Raw genomic sequence first — 17,627 nt, 5'->3', positions numbered from 1 at the left:
GCTTAAATGAGTTTGGAGAAACAATTTGCTAGGCACACTCTCAGTAAAAAGACAGCATCTGTCTCCAGGAGTCAAAGAGCAATACCTCTAGGAGCAGGGCATTTTGCTCTGGGCCCTATCCATCAGAATGCTTTATCTTTCCCCTAAGGCAAATGAAAAAAACAATCTGACTGGCTTTTCCTCCCTCTGCTAAACATGGTAACTACTAAGGTCATGAAGTCCAGCCTGCTACAATCACAGAACATACTTTTTAGTTAAGCCAGTTGTACAACAAATGCATTATGCAAAAATGCATCTCAGCGTTCCAGCATGAAAAAGGCAAAACGTCACAAATAGAAGGAGTAAGGTGTAGTAAATTGCTACATTTCTAAAACTTAATTTTTAAGATTTTGCTTCCAGCCCTGGAGAGGTGCCAGGCTGCTTTACAATGCAGTGTTTTCCTCAGTGTTTTGCTTCCCTGTTACCAGGTGCTGAACTGGCTAGGCTTCACGCTTGCCTCTCACACAACAGTCTTGGATCTTTGAAGTAATAATATGTGCATTCAGATGTTGCACAAATAACCATGTCATGTTTGCCAATTTTACTCTGCTTATCTGTGGTTAACAAACCATGCAATTTCTAGTTTCCTGCAATAAATTCGAGCATAATTATCTTGTAATCTTACAGGTATAAATATAATTAAACCAGTGAAACATAGTAATAATTACCAGGTAGATAACAAAGACACTGTGTTGGTCCTAAATGCTTGTGTATGAGGATGATCACATCACATGGTATTTGTATTTCTTTGATACTTTCCTTAATATCGTTGAGAACAACCATGTGAAACTGATTATCTTGTACATTATTAACTGGAGCCTTCAATTTAAATTGACTTTCCAGCTTGCAGGGCAATCACAGATTTTACATGGGACAGAGATGTGGCAATTTTGTTCTTTGATAAAATGCAAATGTCAGACTAAACTATGAATAACAATTGCAGTAACCCACAGCAAAGTAGTTGCACGGTAAATTGCATTGATTGTTGAGATTTAGAGACAGCAGAGATTCCTATGCCCTGCATCAGCTTCCTGACAGGAAATGTCATCTGCCAAACTTCCTGCCTGCCACAGCAGGGAAGGAGAAGGCAATAAACTTTCTTTACTGTGGCCATTGCGTGGCACAGGACATCAGGGGGAACTGCTCCCAGCTGGGCAGGAAGAACAGTGAACAAACAGGGAAAAGGGATGAGAAGAGGCAAGTACAGCGTGGAGGACAAGTTCAAAACACATGGGATGTCTGAAAACATTTCACTTGGATGTCCTTTCATTTTCTAACGTGGTATGAGGCTTAGACCACGATGTCTTTGTGGATATCCCTCTCAGAATGCTTAAACAAATAATAGTTTTTAAAGACCACAGAAGTACTCATGTTTTACATGGAAAAATACAGACTTCTCAAGCATATCCTAAGGTAGAGTAGTAAAATGTCTTCCTAACAGGCAAAGCTGAAAGGTCAGAATTGGTCATGCGCATTTTTTATAGAGGAAGGACAGAAAGTGAAGACCCACTGCATCAAAAAGCTATTCCTCATACAAATGCAGGCATAAAGGCAGCAGTTTTCCCAACTGTTAACAGAAGCTGTGCTGACTTTTTTTCTCCTTGGGGCTCATTCCCACATCAATTGCTAATATAGCAAGTTATATTGAATTGATTCTCATCAAAGTTTGCTGATCAGGATCCAGACTTTCAAGCTGGCAGCAAGCCTTGAGTATGGATTTGTCATAATCATGAGCAAGGCTGGGGTATTTTGAATAAACATGGGCTCCCCTGGTGCAGTGCCAATTTGTCATCTGAATGTGAGAAGTGTATTTATGAGTAGTAAATGCCAAAACACTAAAAGCTTGGAGACTCCTGAGAACCCCGTCATGAGTCAGCTCCCCTATCTTGTGTGCCTAAGCAAAGCAAAGCAGTGAAAAACCCAGGCCTGTATTTGCATTTCAAAAGCATTTACATTTAATTTAATAATATTTGTAGTACATTCAGTGAATAAGCTGCAGTGTATTTCAAAAAAATATTTTATACCTAAACAAACCTGAACTAAAGTACTGCTTGACATGACTTAAAGGCCCCAGCAAAGCAGACAGTAACATGAGGTAGCAAACTGCTGGGTGCAACACCACAATTTTGCTGCCTACCACCTGCAACACCAGGCTGGTGTGGGGTGCAGCCCCCAGTGAGAGGGCTCCAAGTGTATAAGGTAGCTGTAACTGCTGTCTGGGAACAGTATGAGGATTCCCTCTTCAGGGGAAACAGACATCCTCTCAGGCTCGCAGGGAGAGAAGGAAAAGCAAGCCCAGCTTTCAGAGACTTTGCATCCCCAACTCTCCATCCCCCTCGGCAGCTTTGTTCATCCCTCTCCCACACTGCGGCCTCTCACCAGTGGGACAGCAGAAGTCACTTTTACATGTTCTGCTGGAGCTGACTCTTTTCCTTAGAAAAAGTGATTTTTCCTCTGTCAAACAGGATGAGGTCTCTCTGAAGGTCAAATGCTCTCACATCAACACAGGTGCTGTTTGCACAGCAATGCAAATAAGATGGCCACTGTACAGCCGGTGAGGAGTGCAGTAGGCTAAGGCTGGGGTTGCTCTAGGCCTCTGTTGGCAGCCAGCCATTCTGAAAGGTGATTTTAACAGCAAGAAATGCCGTGGCAGTGGGGCTGACACAGGGTCTGGGGCAAGGACAGAAGTGGGGCTCTGTACCTAGTCAGTGTTTCTTCTCCCATTTTGGTGCTAATGAGCCAGTGTCTGAAGCACAGCCTCCGAAGCACATGCTGTTTCTCCCGCAAGCACCAGCTGCAGAAAAATGTCTCTGTATGCCCATAGGAACAACCCTCACCCACAGCCAGGGATGTGCCTGGGGATCTGGACTACACCACTCTGTTGCTGGGCCCTGACCAACCCCCCAGCCCAAGGGGAGCGAGCAGTACTTCATGCCAAAGGCTGGACCAGACCTGCGATGTGCTAAAGCACACACAGGAGGAAGCTGTACATCCAGCACGTTCAAGGCAAGTTGCCCATTAGCACCAGATCAGAGGTGACAGCTTTTTGTAAACACCCCAGAAATAGTCAGATGTGAGAAAACTCTGTACTGTTTCCTGAAAACACAGTTTTGCTCCTTACCTTCCCTGGGACATCATGATGTGTGTCTTTAGCTGCATAATATCTTTCCTGGCAAGATGCAGCTGCATGCATACAAGTGATACAGGTGCTTCGCTACTTCATTCCTTCCTTGCCACAGGCACAGCACAGCTCTGCTCTGTGTATACACCCCCCAAAAAAAAAAAAAAAAAGTTTATTTAGTAATGGGCCAGGATTTTTCTCAGCCTCAAGGGTACAGACAGGGACAATGATGGCCCTCCCCACCCCCCCCCCAAAAAAAAAAAAAAAAAAAAAAAAAAAGCCCTCTTCCCTCTGAAAGCTGCATTTTACCTGGCACACTCAACCCAGAGCTGACTGGAGCCATCTTGTAGCCACACTGCACTACATTAAGACTACAGCAGGACCCCAGCCTAGTGTCCTTGCCCCACAAATGGACCCATGTTATCCCGGCGTGCCCCAGGCTGCCCCTTGCCTCAAGGGCCATGAGCGTGGAATGGGCTCATCCCCCAGCCCAGCTCCAGGCAAAACCAGGGCTGCCTACAGCAAGGAAAGTTTCCTCTGGCAGATCAGTGCTGCTTGGAATGTGTCTCGTCTGTATGTTCCCTTGAGACAGCCTCCAAAATGAATCAGGTATTGAACCAGACCATTCCTGAACACTGACCTCATGAACCTGGGCCAGAGAAGCATGAAGCACCTCTCAGCTTGGCTGCCAGCACAGCCCCACAGAGTTTCTGTCCCTGCCTTTGTGTGTGTTGACCATGTATGTCAGGAGGAGCGTTGTCCTAATAGCTCAGCATAGCTGCAGCTGAGGAAGAAAAAGGTAGGGTTTGACGACTACATGTCCTCACAAAGCCTAGCTTGCTCCTGTTGCTTTCAGGGGAGGAGGCTCTATTTCATGTCTGTCACTTGAGGGAAGTGAAGTAAACAGGTAATGAGCACAAAATACCTCTTTTTTTTACCCATAAAATGTCAGGTACACGCTATTGTTCTGCTTACCTAAGAAAAATGACCGTTCCTTGGGGGGGGGAGGGGAGGGGAGGGGGAGGGGAGGAAATGTGGCTTTCCTTAGGAAAAGTGACTTTTCCTCTGTCAAAGGCAGCAGAGAATGAACCTTTTGTGGTACGTGATTTCCTCAGGGGTTTTGCTGTTGCTGCTAATCGCTCTTCTCGTCTTGCTGCTGCTGCCCTTCTCCAGCAGTTGCTGAGGTGCAGGTGCTTTTTGCTGAGGTGCCTTTTGTCAGGAATGGCAACTGTCTGATTTTCTAACTGGTGAGCACTGCATGAAGGATTCATCTACCAGGAGAAAGCTAGGATATGTGACCATTCATCCACCCTAGGGGACAACCTCGTGAAGCTCAGCGACGGAGCTGTCAGCTGTGGCTTTCCCAGTGTGTCTGACCTAGCCCTGCAATAGCCAAAGTTTTACCTTCCCTTGTATCACATTGCTGCAGCCTTCATATGGTTGGCCCAAAATATGCCTCTTGATATAAGACTTCAGACTGGTCTGTTGCCCAGATTCAGGACGATAGACTGCTTAACCCAGCGCACAGACACTTTCATAGCACCACTGAAGCAAGCTGCTATTGCTCTTTCTTCACAGGTGGGGAAAGGCTCACTCTCTCCAGCACTTCAGAACCTCATTTTTTAACCTCATTCATCAAGCTCATTGAATAAGCACAGCACAAAGCCTGCAATATGAACTTTCACTAACATAGTGCAATTGTTTCTAGCAGTAACTAGCCATACCTAAAGCACATCATGTTCCCCACAATCATCAAGTAAGAACAGCTCTCTGCTGTGGGGTAGAGTCTTGTTTCACTTTGAACAAAATTCTACCTCACTTCTAATATGAGACTCTCTAGAGGAGGGCAGGCAGAACTTTTTCTTATGTAGAACAGCTGCTTCAATTCATTGATTCATGTGGGACACACAGAAATCTACACAATGGTGCTTTATTAAAAATGCTGTAACACAGACTGTTAAAAGCAGTCACAACACTATGTTAGCACCTTAAAGCTTCCACCAAGAACCATAGCAGTGTACTAAGCAGCCTGGTAAAACACACATTAAGAGATAAGCTCTTCCCTGAATGAATGACAAACTGATTATGCGAGGCAGACAATAAATATATGGAGTTGTTTTGGTGTTTAACCGGAGAACAATTGAGGTAGAGTGAAGAAGCATTTTCCACAGGAATACACATAATGAATTTTGTTGCGCATACCTGGGTCTTTCATTACTACACACTCATGCAGCTCTTGTGAATTTGATGCAAAATGCAAGCCTACTTTTACCTGAAAAAAAAAAAACATACCCTGTGTCTTCAAGCAATGTAACTGAGTGTTGCTTCCCCGAATTCAGCTCTACAGCAAGCATGTGTGATGCACAGAGAACTGATGTTGCTGCCTCATATATATGCAAAGAGGGTGAGATTCACCCGTAATCAGAAATGTCTGGGTATCGCATCTCACTTAAGCCTTCAAAAGACACTGTGACTGATATATAGACATCATGAAGGAATTACACCCATAGTGTATTAGTAACAAAATCTTGATCTTATTTCCTTTCTTCAAAGGAACCCCAAAACCTAGGAAGTCAAGAGGCAGCTCTTATTCTAGGCTAGGGGTATCTATAAACATTAGAACATGATGACAAATCTAAATCCTGATGAAAAATTGCCAGAGGCCCATAAAGCTGCCAAAGTACAGTAGGCACGTTTTCACATAATTGCAACTCTTTCTTTCTCAAATGCTCAACCTAATTGACCAATTAAAGTATTTAATTTTCTGAGAAAGAGTCTATCATTAACTATAATTTGTTCTAGTCTCACCGGTCCTTTCACGGCTGCCTCTAGTGAAAGGACCATTATATATAACCCTCTCAATCTCCATATTACAGTGTGAAATTTTTGATAGTTTGCTATAAATAGGAATTGATTCATAAGGAGAATAATGAATTCATTGCCAGTCCTTTACCAACTACTTAATGACTGTCAAGATACATTAAACATCCTTAGCTCTACAATGGGGCCTGAGCTTATTCTTGGCTAACATATCTGACTGTATTAAGAAACCTGCACTCAGTGCATTAATTCTAAGTAAAAAACAGTCTCAGTGACTACGAATAAATTTGAGTGCTTTATTTCCTCATAAATATTGACACTGATCATTATAAATGCCTTCCAAAATAGGTGATCAGATTGACTAGATAATCTATCATCATTACATATAAAAAGAAAAAGAAAAAGATAGAGAGAAAAAAAAAAAAAAACAGTAGTCCAACATACCATATATTCTCACCAAGCTCTCCTGGTTGTTCTCACCTAAAAGAGCTTGTCACCATGGTTAAAGGCAGCTTTGAAGCTGTATTTTATTTGGGCTAGCTGGTTAGTGAGATAGTATAAAGCCATTTGTATCTCTACTTTTCTCAAATCTCATTTTCATGCTGTTTCCATGTATCAGTGTAATTACCAAAGTGCGTTGACCACCACACCTAACTTCAGAACCAGCAAGTCTTGCTCGAAGGTCATAGACCACATGCTCTGCTCTTGCCCAGCCTCTCCTTGCAGAACCACTTAAAAAGATTGAGCCTGGATGCTCAGCACTAAGAGGATGCACAGGATCCTGTGATATTCTGTGCTATCCAGGGGCTCCTTTATGGCAGGCTCATGGGTCCTCAGGGAACCTGCAGAGATGTCCAAACAAAGCCTAAGACCAAGCCCATGGGACTTGGCCCACTGTGTACATCAGATGTGTTAATTCAGTAGCATATTGCCAGGGAGCACATGGAGGATGGATGACTACAGTCCAGGTTACAGTACCTCAATACACCTCCAGTCTTACTTGGTTGCTACTTGTCCTTCTTCCTATCTCCAATCACTTTAAACAGGTTTAGAAAGCACAGAAAGGTGATAAGGTTTGGGGATACCTTCAAAGGCATTTTCTAAGAGAAAAATGAACAAACAGACTTTAGAGTCCAGACCAAATGGGAAGATAGAGCTAGCTACAGAAGACATCCTTGGAAAGCAGACAACAGCAATAATTTTCTGAAGGAGCTAAAGGACTTAGACACATGTTCCTGACAACAGTTGGTCTGGTCTGGTGGAACTGACTGCTGTAGCCAGCGAATTGCTCCAGGAAAATTTGCTTGTACCATTTCCATCTTCTCCTGCAGTGCCAGATCTACGAGGCCTGCCTACTACCTGCCTGTGCTCAGACAGGGCATCCTGAACCCACCTCTGACTTGAGCCATCTTTGCTGGGAGCCAACCACTTGCCCGTCTTCTGACAGCACACGGTGGAACCTGATTCCTCAGATTTCTTCAAAGGTCCCAGCTCATCAGGTAATAACAGCATCAGACCCGCACAAAGAAAAGCATTTGTTTGTGACTTCCGTATACTCATGCTAATGCCTGCAATACATTTTCTGCTATTGTACTAGTCTCCCACTGATCTGATCTGATCGATCTCAAATTAAACTCATCCTTGCAATTGTTAATTAAATTCATCCGTGACATTTGAACATGGTGCAAACACTTAAAGCTTTACTTAGCTTACTTCTTAAATAAATCATAAAGAGAAGGAAATGACAAGACTTGTAACCTGGGGAAATATATATACTGATTTTCAGTCAAAGAGAAAGGAAAGTGTTTAGTAAATATTCCTGAAGCAAATGCATTAAAAATATATATTACCTACTTGTATTGTAAATGATAAGGAACTGACACATTGTAAATGATAAGGAGCTGACACAGCTTGTTGACAAGGAACACCAAAAACATATACGTTAAGAACTGCCATCTCAGTTTATACAAGCATTCACCTTTCCTGGGATGCATTCACTCATCAGTGACAGTCCAAGAAATATAGTTGTAGTTAGCTAGCATTATTAGCTAAATTGGAGAGTAGCACATCCAAAATATATTATTTTCTGGCTATAACAGGCCTCACATCCTACAAAAGCTTCTTGAACATAACAGGAGTACAAATGGGAAGAAAACACTGGAAAACCAATTATTTAAATCCAAATTCAAATGAGGCTGAGGAAGCCACAGTAATAAATCTTATCAAAGAACAAAAACCAATTTTATGGAAAACCTAGAGTAGTATGTAAAAAAGCAGCAGGTAGTGTGAAAATGTACCCTTCCTGTTGCCCTCAAAGCAGAAACGTATACAATAGACAGGTAAGGTCTAGTATTTACATAGGTACTGAAGAATCATGTATTCAAATTAAGCCCAACCACTGTTTAAAATGTCCTGTGACTGTTAAGGTAGCAAAGACTCTGATTGCTAATTGCCATTTTATCTGATGGGATATGTTGGCTTCTGTGCCATCATTTACATTTTTCTCTCCTTTGTATCCTTTGTTAAAGGAAGTGCTCAGTAGACAGTAGCAGAAGAAAGATATATGATGCTAAATAATATTCCTTACAGTTGCAAGTGCCTCTGTCTGCAGCAGAATCTTTCCAGGAGATGTTTAAATCCACATAATGTCAGCATTTATCAGCAGATATACTGTTATCAGGCCAGTTCTCTATTCTGAGAACAAAGACTATTCCCAGTATTACAGCTGTTCTGGGAGCACTGACCAAAGTCTTTCTTCTTGCAGGGTGGTATGAATAGAGAACAGGCTCTGGCATAAGAGTGGATGCCACAGAAACAGGACTCTTCTGGGCTCTGCCACCAGCCTACTGGGGCACCGAGGGCAAATTGCTTCATTTGTCAGCCCCTCAGATGCCTTAACTATATGTCAGGGTTAAGGATGAGAGCAGACTGAAAGTTTATGAAGCCAAAAAGAAGCCTTGAGTAGAACAGATACTGTTTGCAAGACAATTTCTATTTTTGTATAAATGTTTTGGCTGTTTGTAATAAAAAATCATACAAGTCAGTTTCTTTATTTTGTTTTGTTCTGTTTTTCATTTTTGGCAAAAAAATACAAAGCTTTTCAATGAAGTCCAAGGGGAAAAAATCTTTTTCTTCCATAAAACCTTATTTTAGTTCTGTGAAAAAATGATAATCGTAATCAAGTAAATCTTTGGCTAGCTCTAATGAATCTTACTCATCATAGAAAAAAACCTCTTTGGCTGAAAGACTTTACAAAAGAGCCAAATACTGTTACAAAACAACTCTCTCTTGATAGTAGAGTTATGCTCAAGTTGTATTTCAGCTGACAGCATCCTGACTTTCACAGGTCAGGCTGGTCGCACAGGTGGAGACAAGGTCAAGTTGTGCTGAAAGCACATTAAAGCACATCAAAGTCCCATGCTGAACCATTTTGCTCCCACTTACAGAGACAAAATTAAACTGATCCTTGTCAAGGTTAAATCACTATTTTGTTTGAGCCAGTGACTCAGACATTAAATAAAATTGAGTGTTGATGGGACCTAAAACCTCTTGTCTATGATGGTCAAGGAAACCATGCTAGACCCCTGCTTATTAAACCCTTGTTTAAACACAGTCACTGTGTTTTCTATGTTTCCAACATAGAAAAGTAGCCTTACTGAAGAAAACTTCATAGCAAAGGCTATGACTACACAATGTTAAGAACATAGAATTTGCATGCTTGGACACCCAGAAGCACTGAAAACCTATTTACAGTGTTGGGAAGTCTCCTTCCCAAAGAGATCTTCAGAACACTAACACTTTTATTTCATAGCACTTTACCAAAATAGTTTTAGAGGATGTGGAGGTTAGATATTCTTTCCTCCAGGGATTTCATTTGGATTGCCCAGGGTAAATGATTCTGATAATGTTGCCTCTGCTTTCTGCTGTCTGTAATAGGGCTATTATTTCCAAATGGACTTTCCAAATAACAGTGGAGATGAGAACCCATCAAAAAACCGTCTGCTGCAAGCCTTGGGGATGCTAACTGGAAAGAGCGTCAGAGGCGTTGTTTGAATAGGCAGTCAAGAAAATACCAATTCTGATGAATGTGTACAAGCATCAGTCTCAATCATCATTTCCTACCAAAACAAAGACACTGGACATAAAGCACTCTAACCCAGCTGTGTACACTGTTTTGGATGTATTCATAAGATCTCTTTCAAAACTGATCTTGTTGGGCTACTTTCCTTGACCTGTCAGAGAAATAGACAATAATCTGAAGTATCCTAAGTGCAGCTAATTGCTCTAAACTGTGTCTAGGCACATAACAGAAATAAAAGGTATTTTTCTTTCCCAGTAGAAATCAGCTACAGGAATTATTCATGGGAGGGGGGGAAAGAGTGTTGGTCATTTGACATAAATCAGTTCCCTTTGATGTTTGCAGAACAGAGCAAGATCATAACATTTAAGCAGACTGAAATTAGAGCTGAATAAATTTATAGACTTGTTTTCATTCATTTTTAAATGAGGTTGTAATGTTTAAAAGCAATCAACTGATGGTTTTGGTCCACTTTTGTCTAATCACTGCTTCAATTGATGCATCTCCTTAAAATACTTGAAATTGAAACTATCAGATATTAGCAATATCTCTTCTTCTGCCATTAGATAATATCCAATCAGTGATTATGGGCAGCAATGATGCTTCTTAATTCAATGGTTATGCACCACCTATCTTTCCCATTTTGCTGACTGAGGTTCCAGCTGTTTCTGGTTCATGTCAATGCACTTCAAACATTGGCAATTATAGCTAAAAAACCAAAAATAGGAACATTCTGGATCCCACATCAGTCACCTTTTTGTAGTACAAGAATTTCAGAGAGTTCTTGAATAGGACTGAAGGGCAGAATGGGATTTATTTCTAATAAGCAGTAGACATTCCCACTGGAAATCATTGTTGCAAATTTTCTCCAAGTAACAAAAAATGGCACTCCATTTGTGGATGAGTTGCCTCTTGGGCTGCTTTACCTCACAAAGAATCATCTTATACAGAGGATATTCTTTTATCTTACTGCATCAGTCTTCAAGCCAATGCCTGCCTGCAAAGTGGCTTAGGATTTGAGCCATGGAGATGAACAGTCAAGCTGTTTTTCATACATCTGTATCATGAGGCTATACTCGCTGTAAAAGTTTAAGCTAATAAAGTACACGGGAAACTCTAGCCAGAGACTGTAGTTTCACTTTGATTGATACTGAGACTTTTGCCTGTCTTGATGTGAAAGGTGGTGACATTTAGGCCACATAAAAGGTCAGGCAGTCAATTCTGTAACCAAGGAGTGTTCCCACTCTGCAGGTCTCACTGGTGGGACTGGATAAAGATGCGTTAGTAAATGGAGGTGTCAAAATGACTGTACAGCAAAATCAACTCACAATTAAGTAGGCCTGCTTTGAGGATAAAGCATGTTATTAACTTTAAAATGTTCTAAAGCAGTTTCTGAGCACCGACTTCCAAGAACTGAGAACTGTTTTAACCATGGCGTGTGCGTGACAACTCAGGACACCGTGTTAACTCAAGGCAGTTTGTTTTACTCACTGCTATTTTTAGGTGTCTGTAAATAGGGACACTTGAAGCACTGACCATGATTACTTTATGCATTTATTCAGGGTTTATGCATGATGTTGAGCTCCATTACCACGCCTGCTCCTAAATCACTGATGCTTGTCCATGAATAACCACCATAGAATCTCTGTGCTGGTACATAATTTCACCTACAATGAATGCAAACCTGAAGGCCTACTGAAATCTATTCCTGTCAGCACCTCGGGGGTACCACCAGCCCTGACTGCCCCTGCCCAACCTCCCCTGGTGCTCCCCCCACAGTGCCACAGCCCAGAACCCATTTCAGGTCAGCCCCCTGCCCCTGACAATCTTATGCTGGGCTGTGTTGATGCTGACCAAGGGAGGGCACAACATAAATTGGGCAGTGCTCTACACCGTGCTCCTCAAACTAGGAACCACTGGTGCAGAGTGTGGGAGAGGGCAAGGGCAGTATTGACCACCTTTTCCACTCTTCAAAGTAGAGCTGCTCCTGCAGATCTGTCTATGCATCCAAGAAGCTGCTCTGATTTCTGGCACGTACATCTGGCTGCTACCAGCTTTTCTGGGGTACAGGCTTCCAGTCTGTTGTGTGCCCAGGTCATTCTCTCTCGCATTCCCAGCCCTCCCATGCTGCAGATGGGATGAGGAAGCAGTGTGGAAAGCCTGTGATGTGCTTTCTGGTGGGGGACATTCCCCCAGGACCTCCCAGCCTCCTTTCTGCTATGAACAGAGACCAAAGGGCTGCAGTCTAGCCTAAGGTATTTTATCTGACTCATCTCTAATAAATATCACAGTTCAAGGAGCAAATGCTTGCAGAAAACTATTTATGGTCATTTCACAGCCTGAAGAACAAATTCCATTAAAAAATTAAAATACTTCTGAATTGCAAAGCTGAAGAAATCGTGTTCTGCTTTTAGAGAGACCATGGGCAAAAAAAAAATAGAAAAGTGGGGGGGGGGCTGCCTTCATTGCATGGCCTTTACTTGCTAAGTCTTGCAAGGAGGGGGAAGCAAGAGCAACACCAGCATTGCCCCCAGAGATCTGCTATGGGATCTGGCAGGGCAGCAGAGCCCATAGGGCCCCTGAGCTTGCCCAGGAGCATCAAGCTTCCCAGAAGTTGCTTCTGCCTAGGCTGGCTTCAATCACTTCTCTGCCTGTTCTCTGTCTCTTGTGGCTGGTTTTCGTTCTTGCATCCCTGCTGGGTGTGGATTTATGACTACTATCCGTGAAAGCACTGAGCTAGGAATGGAGCCGAGCATTTCATTGTGTTGTGTATGTCTGTGCACACAGATGCATGTCAGCCTGATCCCCTTTTATTTTCATCAGTGTCCCACCATGGGAACTCAGGATATGATTTGAGTGGAGCTACCAAATATATACCTGCATTTCCTGGATGTGGCCAGATTTTCTAGACAGAAATTTTACCTTGGAGGTTAAAAGGGGAGTTCAGACATATTCCTAGGATCTCTTTACATCTCTGGCAACTGAGTCAGAACAGCATTTCTGTCCAGCCAGTCTAACATTTGACTATGCTGCATAGATAGTTACTATGCACATATAGATGCTACCTACAACTTATCCCCAGTGGGTCCCACACATCTTGATTGTATCAGAATTACTGCACACACAAGCCCTCTGTACAATAACAGAGTGCATTCAGCATCTCCACAACATGCTGGGCCCTCTACAAGTGTGCAGTCAAGCACAAGAGGTTATTAATGCATACTTATTTAGAAAATAACACAAAATAAGCCTCAAAATAAAGGAAAAAATATTTCAAAATATAGCTAAACCTAGCTGAATGCAAGATGCAGTTTACACTTTTAAGTTTAACTTTTTTTTTTGTACATTTGTCTAGTACATTGGTACTCATAGAGCTAATGGAACCTACTTAGGAGTCTCTACCTGTGGCATGCAGAAACATGGGATAAACCAGCACTGAAACTGGGTTTTCCAAAACACAGCAGCTTCAATTCACAGAGATTTGTGGGCCCTCTTCCCTTTTGGCTCAAATATATGGCAAGAACAGGGCTGAGATAACCAAATTTCCCTAGTTTCCATGGCATGTCCAGAGCTCTATCCCTATGGATAGGTTATACTGCAGGGATGAGGTTTTCCCACATGAAGTAAAGGTGTATTTAATTCTGCTGGAAACAGAGGAGTTCTCAGTAGTAGGAGAACCAAATGTGAATTTTGTATTTGCAGAATTGGATAGAAGGGTTAGAGCTTCTTTAGTTCTGCTTGCTTCCTTGCACGCCTTTTGCCTCAACAGAGTCCCTCAATCCGAGCCTGTCAGTCTTTCCCTAGGGTCACAATACACATCAATCCAGGTCTAGCTGCTAGATGTATGACATAGATCTGCTACGCACAAATGATTTTCTCCATTCCAGCCGTGTTTGGAACCTTTACCTGGAATCATATGAAACATCGTGTGCTCATACATTAGCCTTTGCTCAAATGAGATCTTCCTCAATTATTAAACGTGCTACCCTTTTCCTCTCCCTCTTTGACTCTTTACAATCCTTACACTCCAGGGAGATTTTCAGAGGTCTTGTGTGGGGATTACAAAGGAAATAAGCAGATTATGGAACAGTAGCTTTTTGATGTACCCAGCATAATACAAATTAGGATTGTTTATATCTTCATACCCTTATCTGTTATTACTGCATGTATGCTGAGGTCTCTAAATAAAGCAAGAGGGGTGAAAGTGACTGAGCTATTTTAATTGGAACATTGAGGAATGCACTTGCCAAAGAATAGATCATGTGTACAATACTGCTAATAAGCTAGTTTGTCCTGTTATTAAAAAAATCTCTGAAAAAAAAAAAAAAAGCAATCTTGTTGAGAAGGACACAGGGCTTCTTCAGGTCTATTTTCTCTGTGAAAAGAGGGCTGTTCCTAATTTTGATGACTCCCTGGTCTCTTCAGATTTTAAGCTCTTCAAGGCAGGGAATGCCTTCTCACCTAGATCAGCACAGGGAGATTCTGATCTTGATGGAGACCTCAAAATGTTCACCTAGTTTTAATTATTAATAACATTATTAATGTTACTTAATAACATAAGGGTAAGGAGTGTTTAAGGAAAGGTTGGATGTGGTAATTGGGGACATGGTTTAGTAGGTAATATTGGTGGTAGGGGGACAGTTGGACCAGATTATCTTGGAGGTCCTTTCCAGTCTGAAAGATTCTATGATTATTTAACATTTCTCCCTTTATCTGCTGGAAAATATACTGTGTGTTCTTAATGGTGAATCTAAATAGCAATAAAAAATCTCCATCCTATCACCAGGAAGTCCAAAGAATGCAAAACTGTTGTTCGTTGGGTTTTTGTTTTTGTTTTTTAGGCTTTTCTGCTTCCAATTTTGTCTCTGCAGCACCTAATATGGTCAGGAAAGATGCTGGTGCACAGCCCTACCAAAAGGTAAGACAGATCCTCATATAACAGGATCTACTCAGTTCCTCTGGCCTCAGTCATTCCTGTATCTTTCAGAAATGTATGAAAGGAGGAAAAAAGTTAAAAATTAATTGCTCTATCAATTGAATGAATATATCCTCTGGTATTTTACTGCCTGGCAGAAGCGGTCAGGCAGCTATTCTGCAGCAGTGCTTATATTGCTAAGAATGTCAATAACAAGGTGCAGTGTACTGCAATGTGTTTTCGCTAATGAATTGATGAGAGAATTATTTTTAGATTGGAAATAAGTGTGAGAGAGTGAGCTCTAAACTCTTCAGGGGAAAAAAAAATCCACTGTTTTCACATTTACCAGCAGTGAATGCCATTCCCCTATCTCCTGATAAAAACAAGTGTAAATGTCAACCCAAGCCAGTTATGACCTCTGACATCTTTGAAAATGCCATGATTCTTTCAAAAGAGCACTTGGAGAACAGGCTGAATGACTAACTGGCAGACTGTACCCTCTGGAAAATCCCAAAGACAATGTTGAAATTGCTGAACTTCCCCAAAGGCAGGATGAGTTGTCCTGAACAGAGATGCTGGGCTCAGTGTAACAACAGCTCTGCCTCCCTCCACCGCACCAACAGGCTCCTTCCCCACATCTGATGCTCAGGGGAGGAAAGGAATGAGGACAAATCATACTCTTAGGCTTCTTGCCCCTTGAAACCTGAGCTGACTTTGAAGTGTATACCCATGTTTTCCCTTCTCTTCCCCTCTGCCTCCCACTCCCAAAGGCGTAGGTGGGCAGCTGCTGAGACCCACACTGCACTGACCTAGGAAAACATTTTGTGTTGGGAGGGTCAGAATCCATAATCCCTCTGCTGACAGCCAGCCTCGGAGACTGCTGCACACTTTTTAGACCCTCTCTGTGGGAGGCAGCAACTGGTCCACAGATAAAGGCTTGCGAATGAATGTAATTCTGTGAGCATTCCTGAGCTTCATAGGCTTGCAGCTTGTGCTGTCTCATTTTACTGCAGGGTGAAGGGGCAGAAGGTGTTCCTGCATACGACTAGAGACAGTACTGCACGTACATGAAGGACTACCTGGTACAGGTACGGCGGGTCAGATAGTTTCTCAATACATATATACGTATATCTAACACACACACATGTATACATGTATCATATAAATATATATTATATATAGCCTTGTCAGCGTGTTTAAGGTTTTATATAACAAGTCAGCAATAACAATAGGTAAATGCATTAAAATATGCCAGTTAATTCAGGCTATTAAAAAAACAGACTCTGACATTTCCACTCCTGCAGATATTCAACTAAAGAAACCTTGCCGCAGACTGCAAAAGAAGCTGACCATTTTTAGCATGCCTTTCCCCCATCAACTGAGAAAAACACCTCAAACGAGGAACCCGCTGGGCACCATTTTCCAGACTGGCTTAGGGTCTCTTGTTGGCGGAAACAGCAGTGACTGGGTGCAACCACACTGGTGGAGCTTTCTATCATACCCTGGCATTCGCTGTTCTCTCTTAGTTACCCTACAGACATAACTTATGACTTACTTGCTCTCTGGAAGTTTCTGCAGGTTGGATGTTCCTGATGCCAGGAATTCTCAGCTGAACATCAATGTTAAAATAACCACGTACTCTCAATCCCTGTGGCGAGTGCAGACAGATTTGTTGTTGGTTGCTAAAGGCAACTAGTTCTGATTGATGGTTTCCGTGAACTTTCCACCAGGAGGGTGGGGCCTGGGCTATCCTGTTTCCAGGGCTCTGCAGACCAGGAGAGGCAGCAAGAGAAAAATAGACAAACTGGAACACCATGGAGGTACCTGCCTCCAAATAAAACAAAACAACAAAACTTTGTAAAGCTCTCTCTAATGCAGGAATATAAAAACCCTACTCTTTTCACTTTTCACTTTTTCATACTAATGTCATCCTGGTAAGACAAATCTCTTTTAAAATATTTATCAGAGGAAAAGCAAAACAGTATGAAAGAGATTTGCACAAAACTTGTTATCAGTCCTGGGTGTGTGAGTATGTCTATCTATCACCCTTTCCGTGACTCTCGGTGTAGTTTTCTCTGTCTAGTTCATGCATTTCAGATGGTATGAAAGGATTTCAATGTGCACTTGAAACATTTTTCTTCAGATTTACTCTAGCAGCATTTTTCTTTAACATGCTTATTTGTCTCTTTTAAGGTCTGCTTTACATTAAATAGTCTCTTTGTATTCTGCGCAGATGAAAAGCACATGCGTTTCCACTCCTCCCTCGTTATAATGGTACATTTTGAAGAAAAGCATCTCGGGTGTTCTAAAAAAATGTTATTATTACAAAGTTTTCAAAAACCTGTTGATGACTCATTGGGAAAGAGTGAACAACATCATTTTCCCAGCTTTGCCTTATACCCATTCAATCTTAGATCTTTCTGCCAAAAGAGTGCAAACTACTTCTTGTAGGTGGGGCTGGCAGCTCTATTGTTAAGATCCTTTAAGAACATTGTTGTGGTTTAACCCGGTGGCGGGCAGCCGGGTTAAACGGCAGAGCGTGGTGCTGATAACGGCAAGGTCGCGGGTTCGTTCCCCGTACGGGCCACCAGCATGACCTCAGATGGTATGGAATACCCCTTTGGCCAGTTTGGGTCAGCTGTCCTGGGTCTGTC

General features: G+C 42.1%; 1 protein-coding gene across 10 annotated transcripts in view; it reads right to left on the bottom strand.

Moving 5' to 3' along the window:
* The window catches only part of LMNTD1 (lamin tail domain containing 1), a 207,979-nt gene extending 190,843 nt beyond the window's left edge, over window positions 1–17,136 (bottom strand). For 7 of the 10 annotated variants that reach the window (XR_007159469.2, XR_007159470.2, XM_048052248.2 and 4 more), the window contains exon 1: window positions 3,161–3,191. Coding sequence is in view for 7 of the 10 variants with exons in the window: in XM_048052248.2 (XP_047908205.2) it covers window positions 3,161–3,177 (17 nt within the window). In the remaining 3 variants the exon portion in view is untranslated. Of the gene's footprint in view, window positions 1–3,160; window positions 3,297–16,528 lie in introns of those variants that run through there. The other 3 variants (XM_067000525.1, XM_067000517.1, XM_067000536.1) reach the window with 3 other exon arrangements.
* Between the last annotated feature and the right edge of the window lie 491 nt (window positions 17,137–17,627).

The sequence above is a fragment of the Anser cygnoides genome, chromosome 1, assembly GCF_040182565.1.
Source record: "Anser cygnoides isolate HZ-2024a breed goose chromosome 1, Taihu_goose_T2T_genome, whole genome shotgun sequence".
NCBI lineage: Eukaryota > Metazoa > Chordata > Aves > Anseriformes > Anatidae > Anser > Anser cygnoides.
This window is presented reverse-complemented; position numbering and strand designations above follow the sequence as displayed.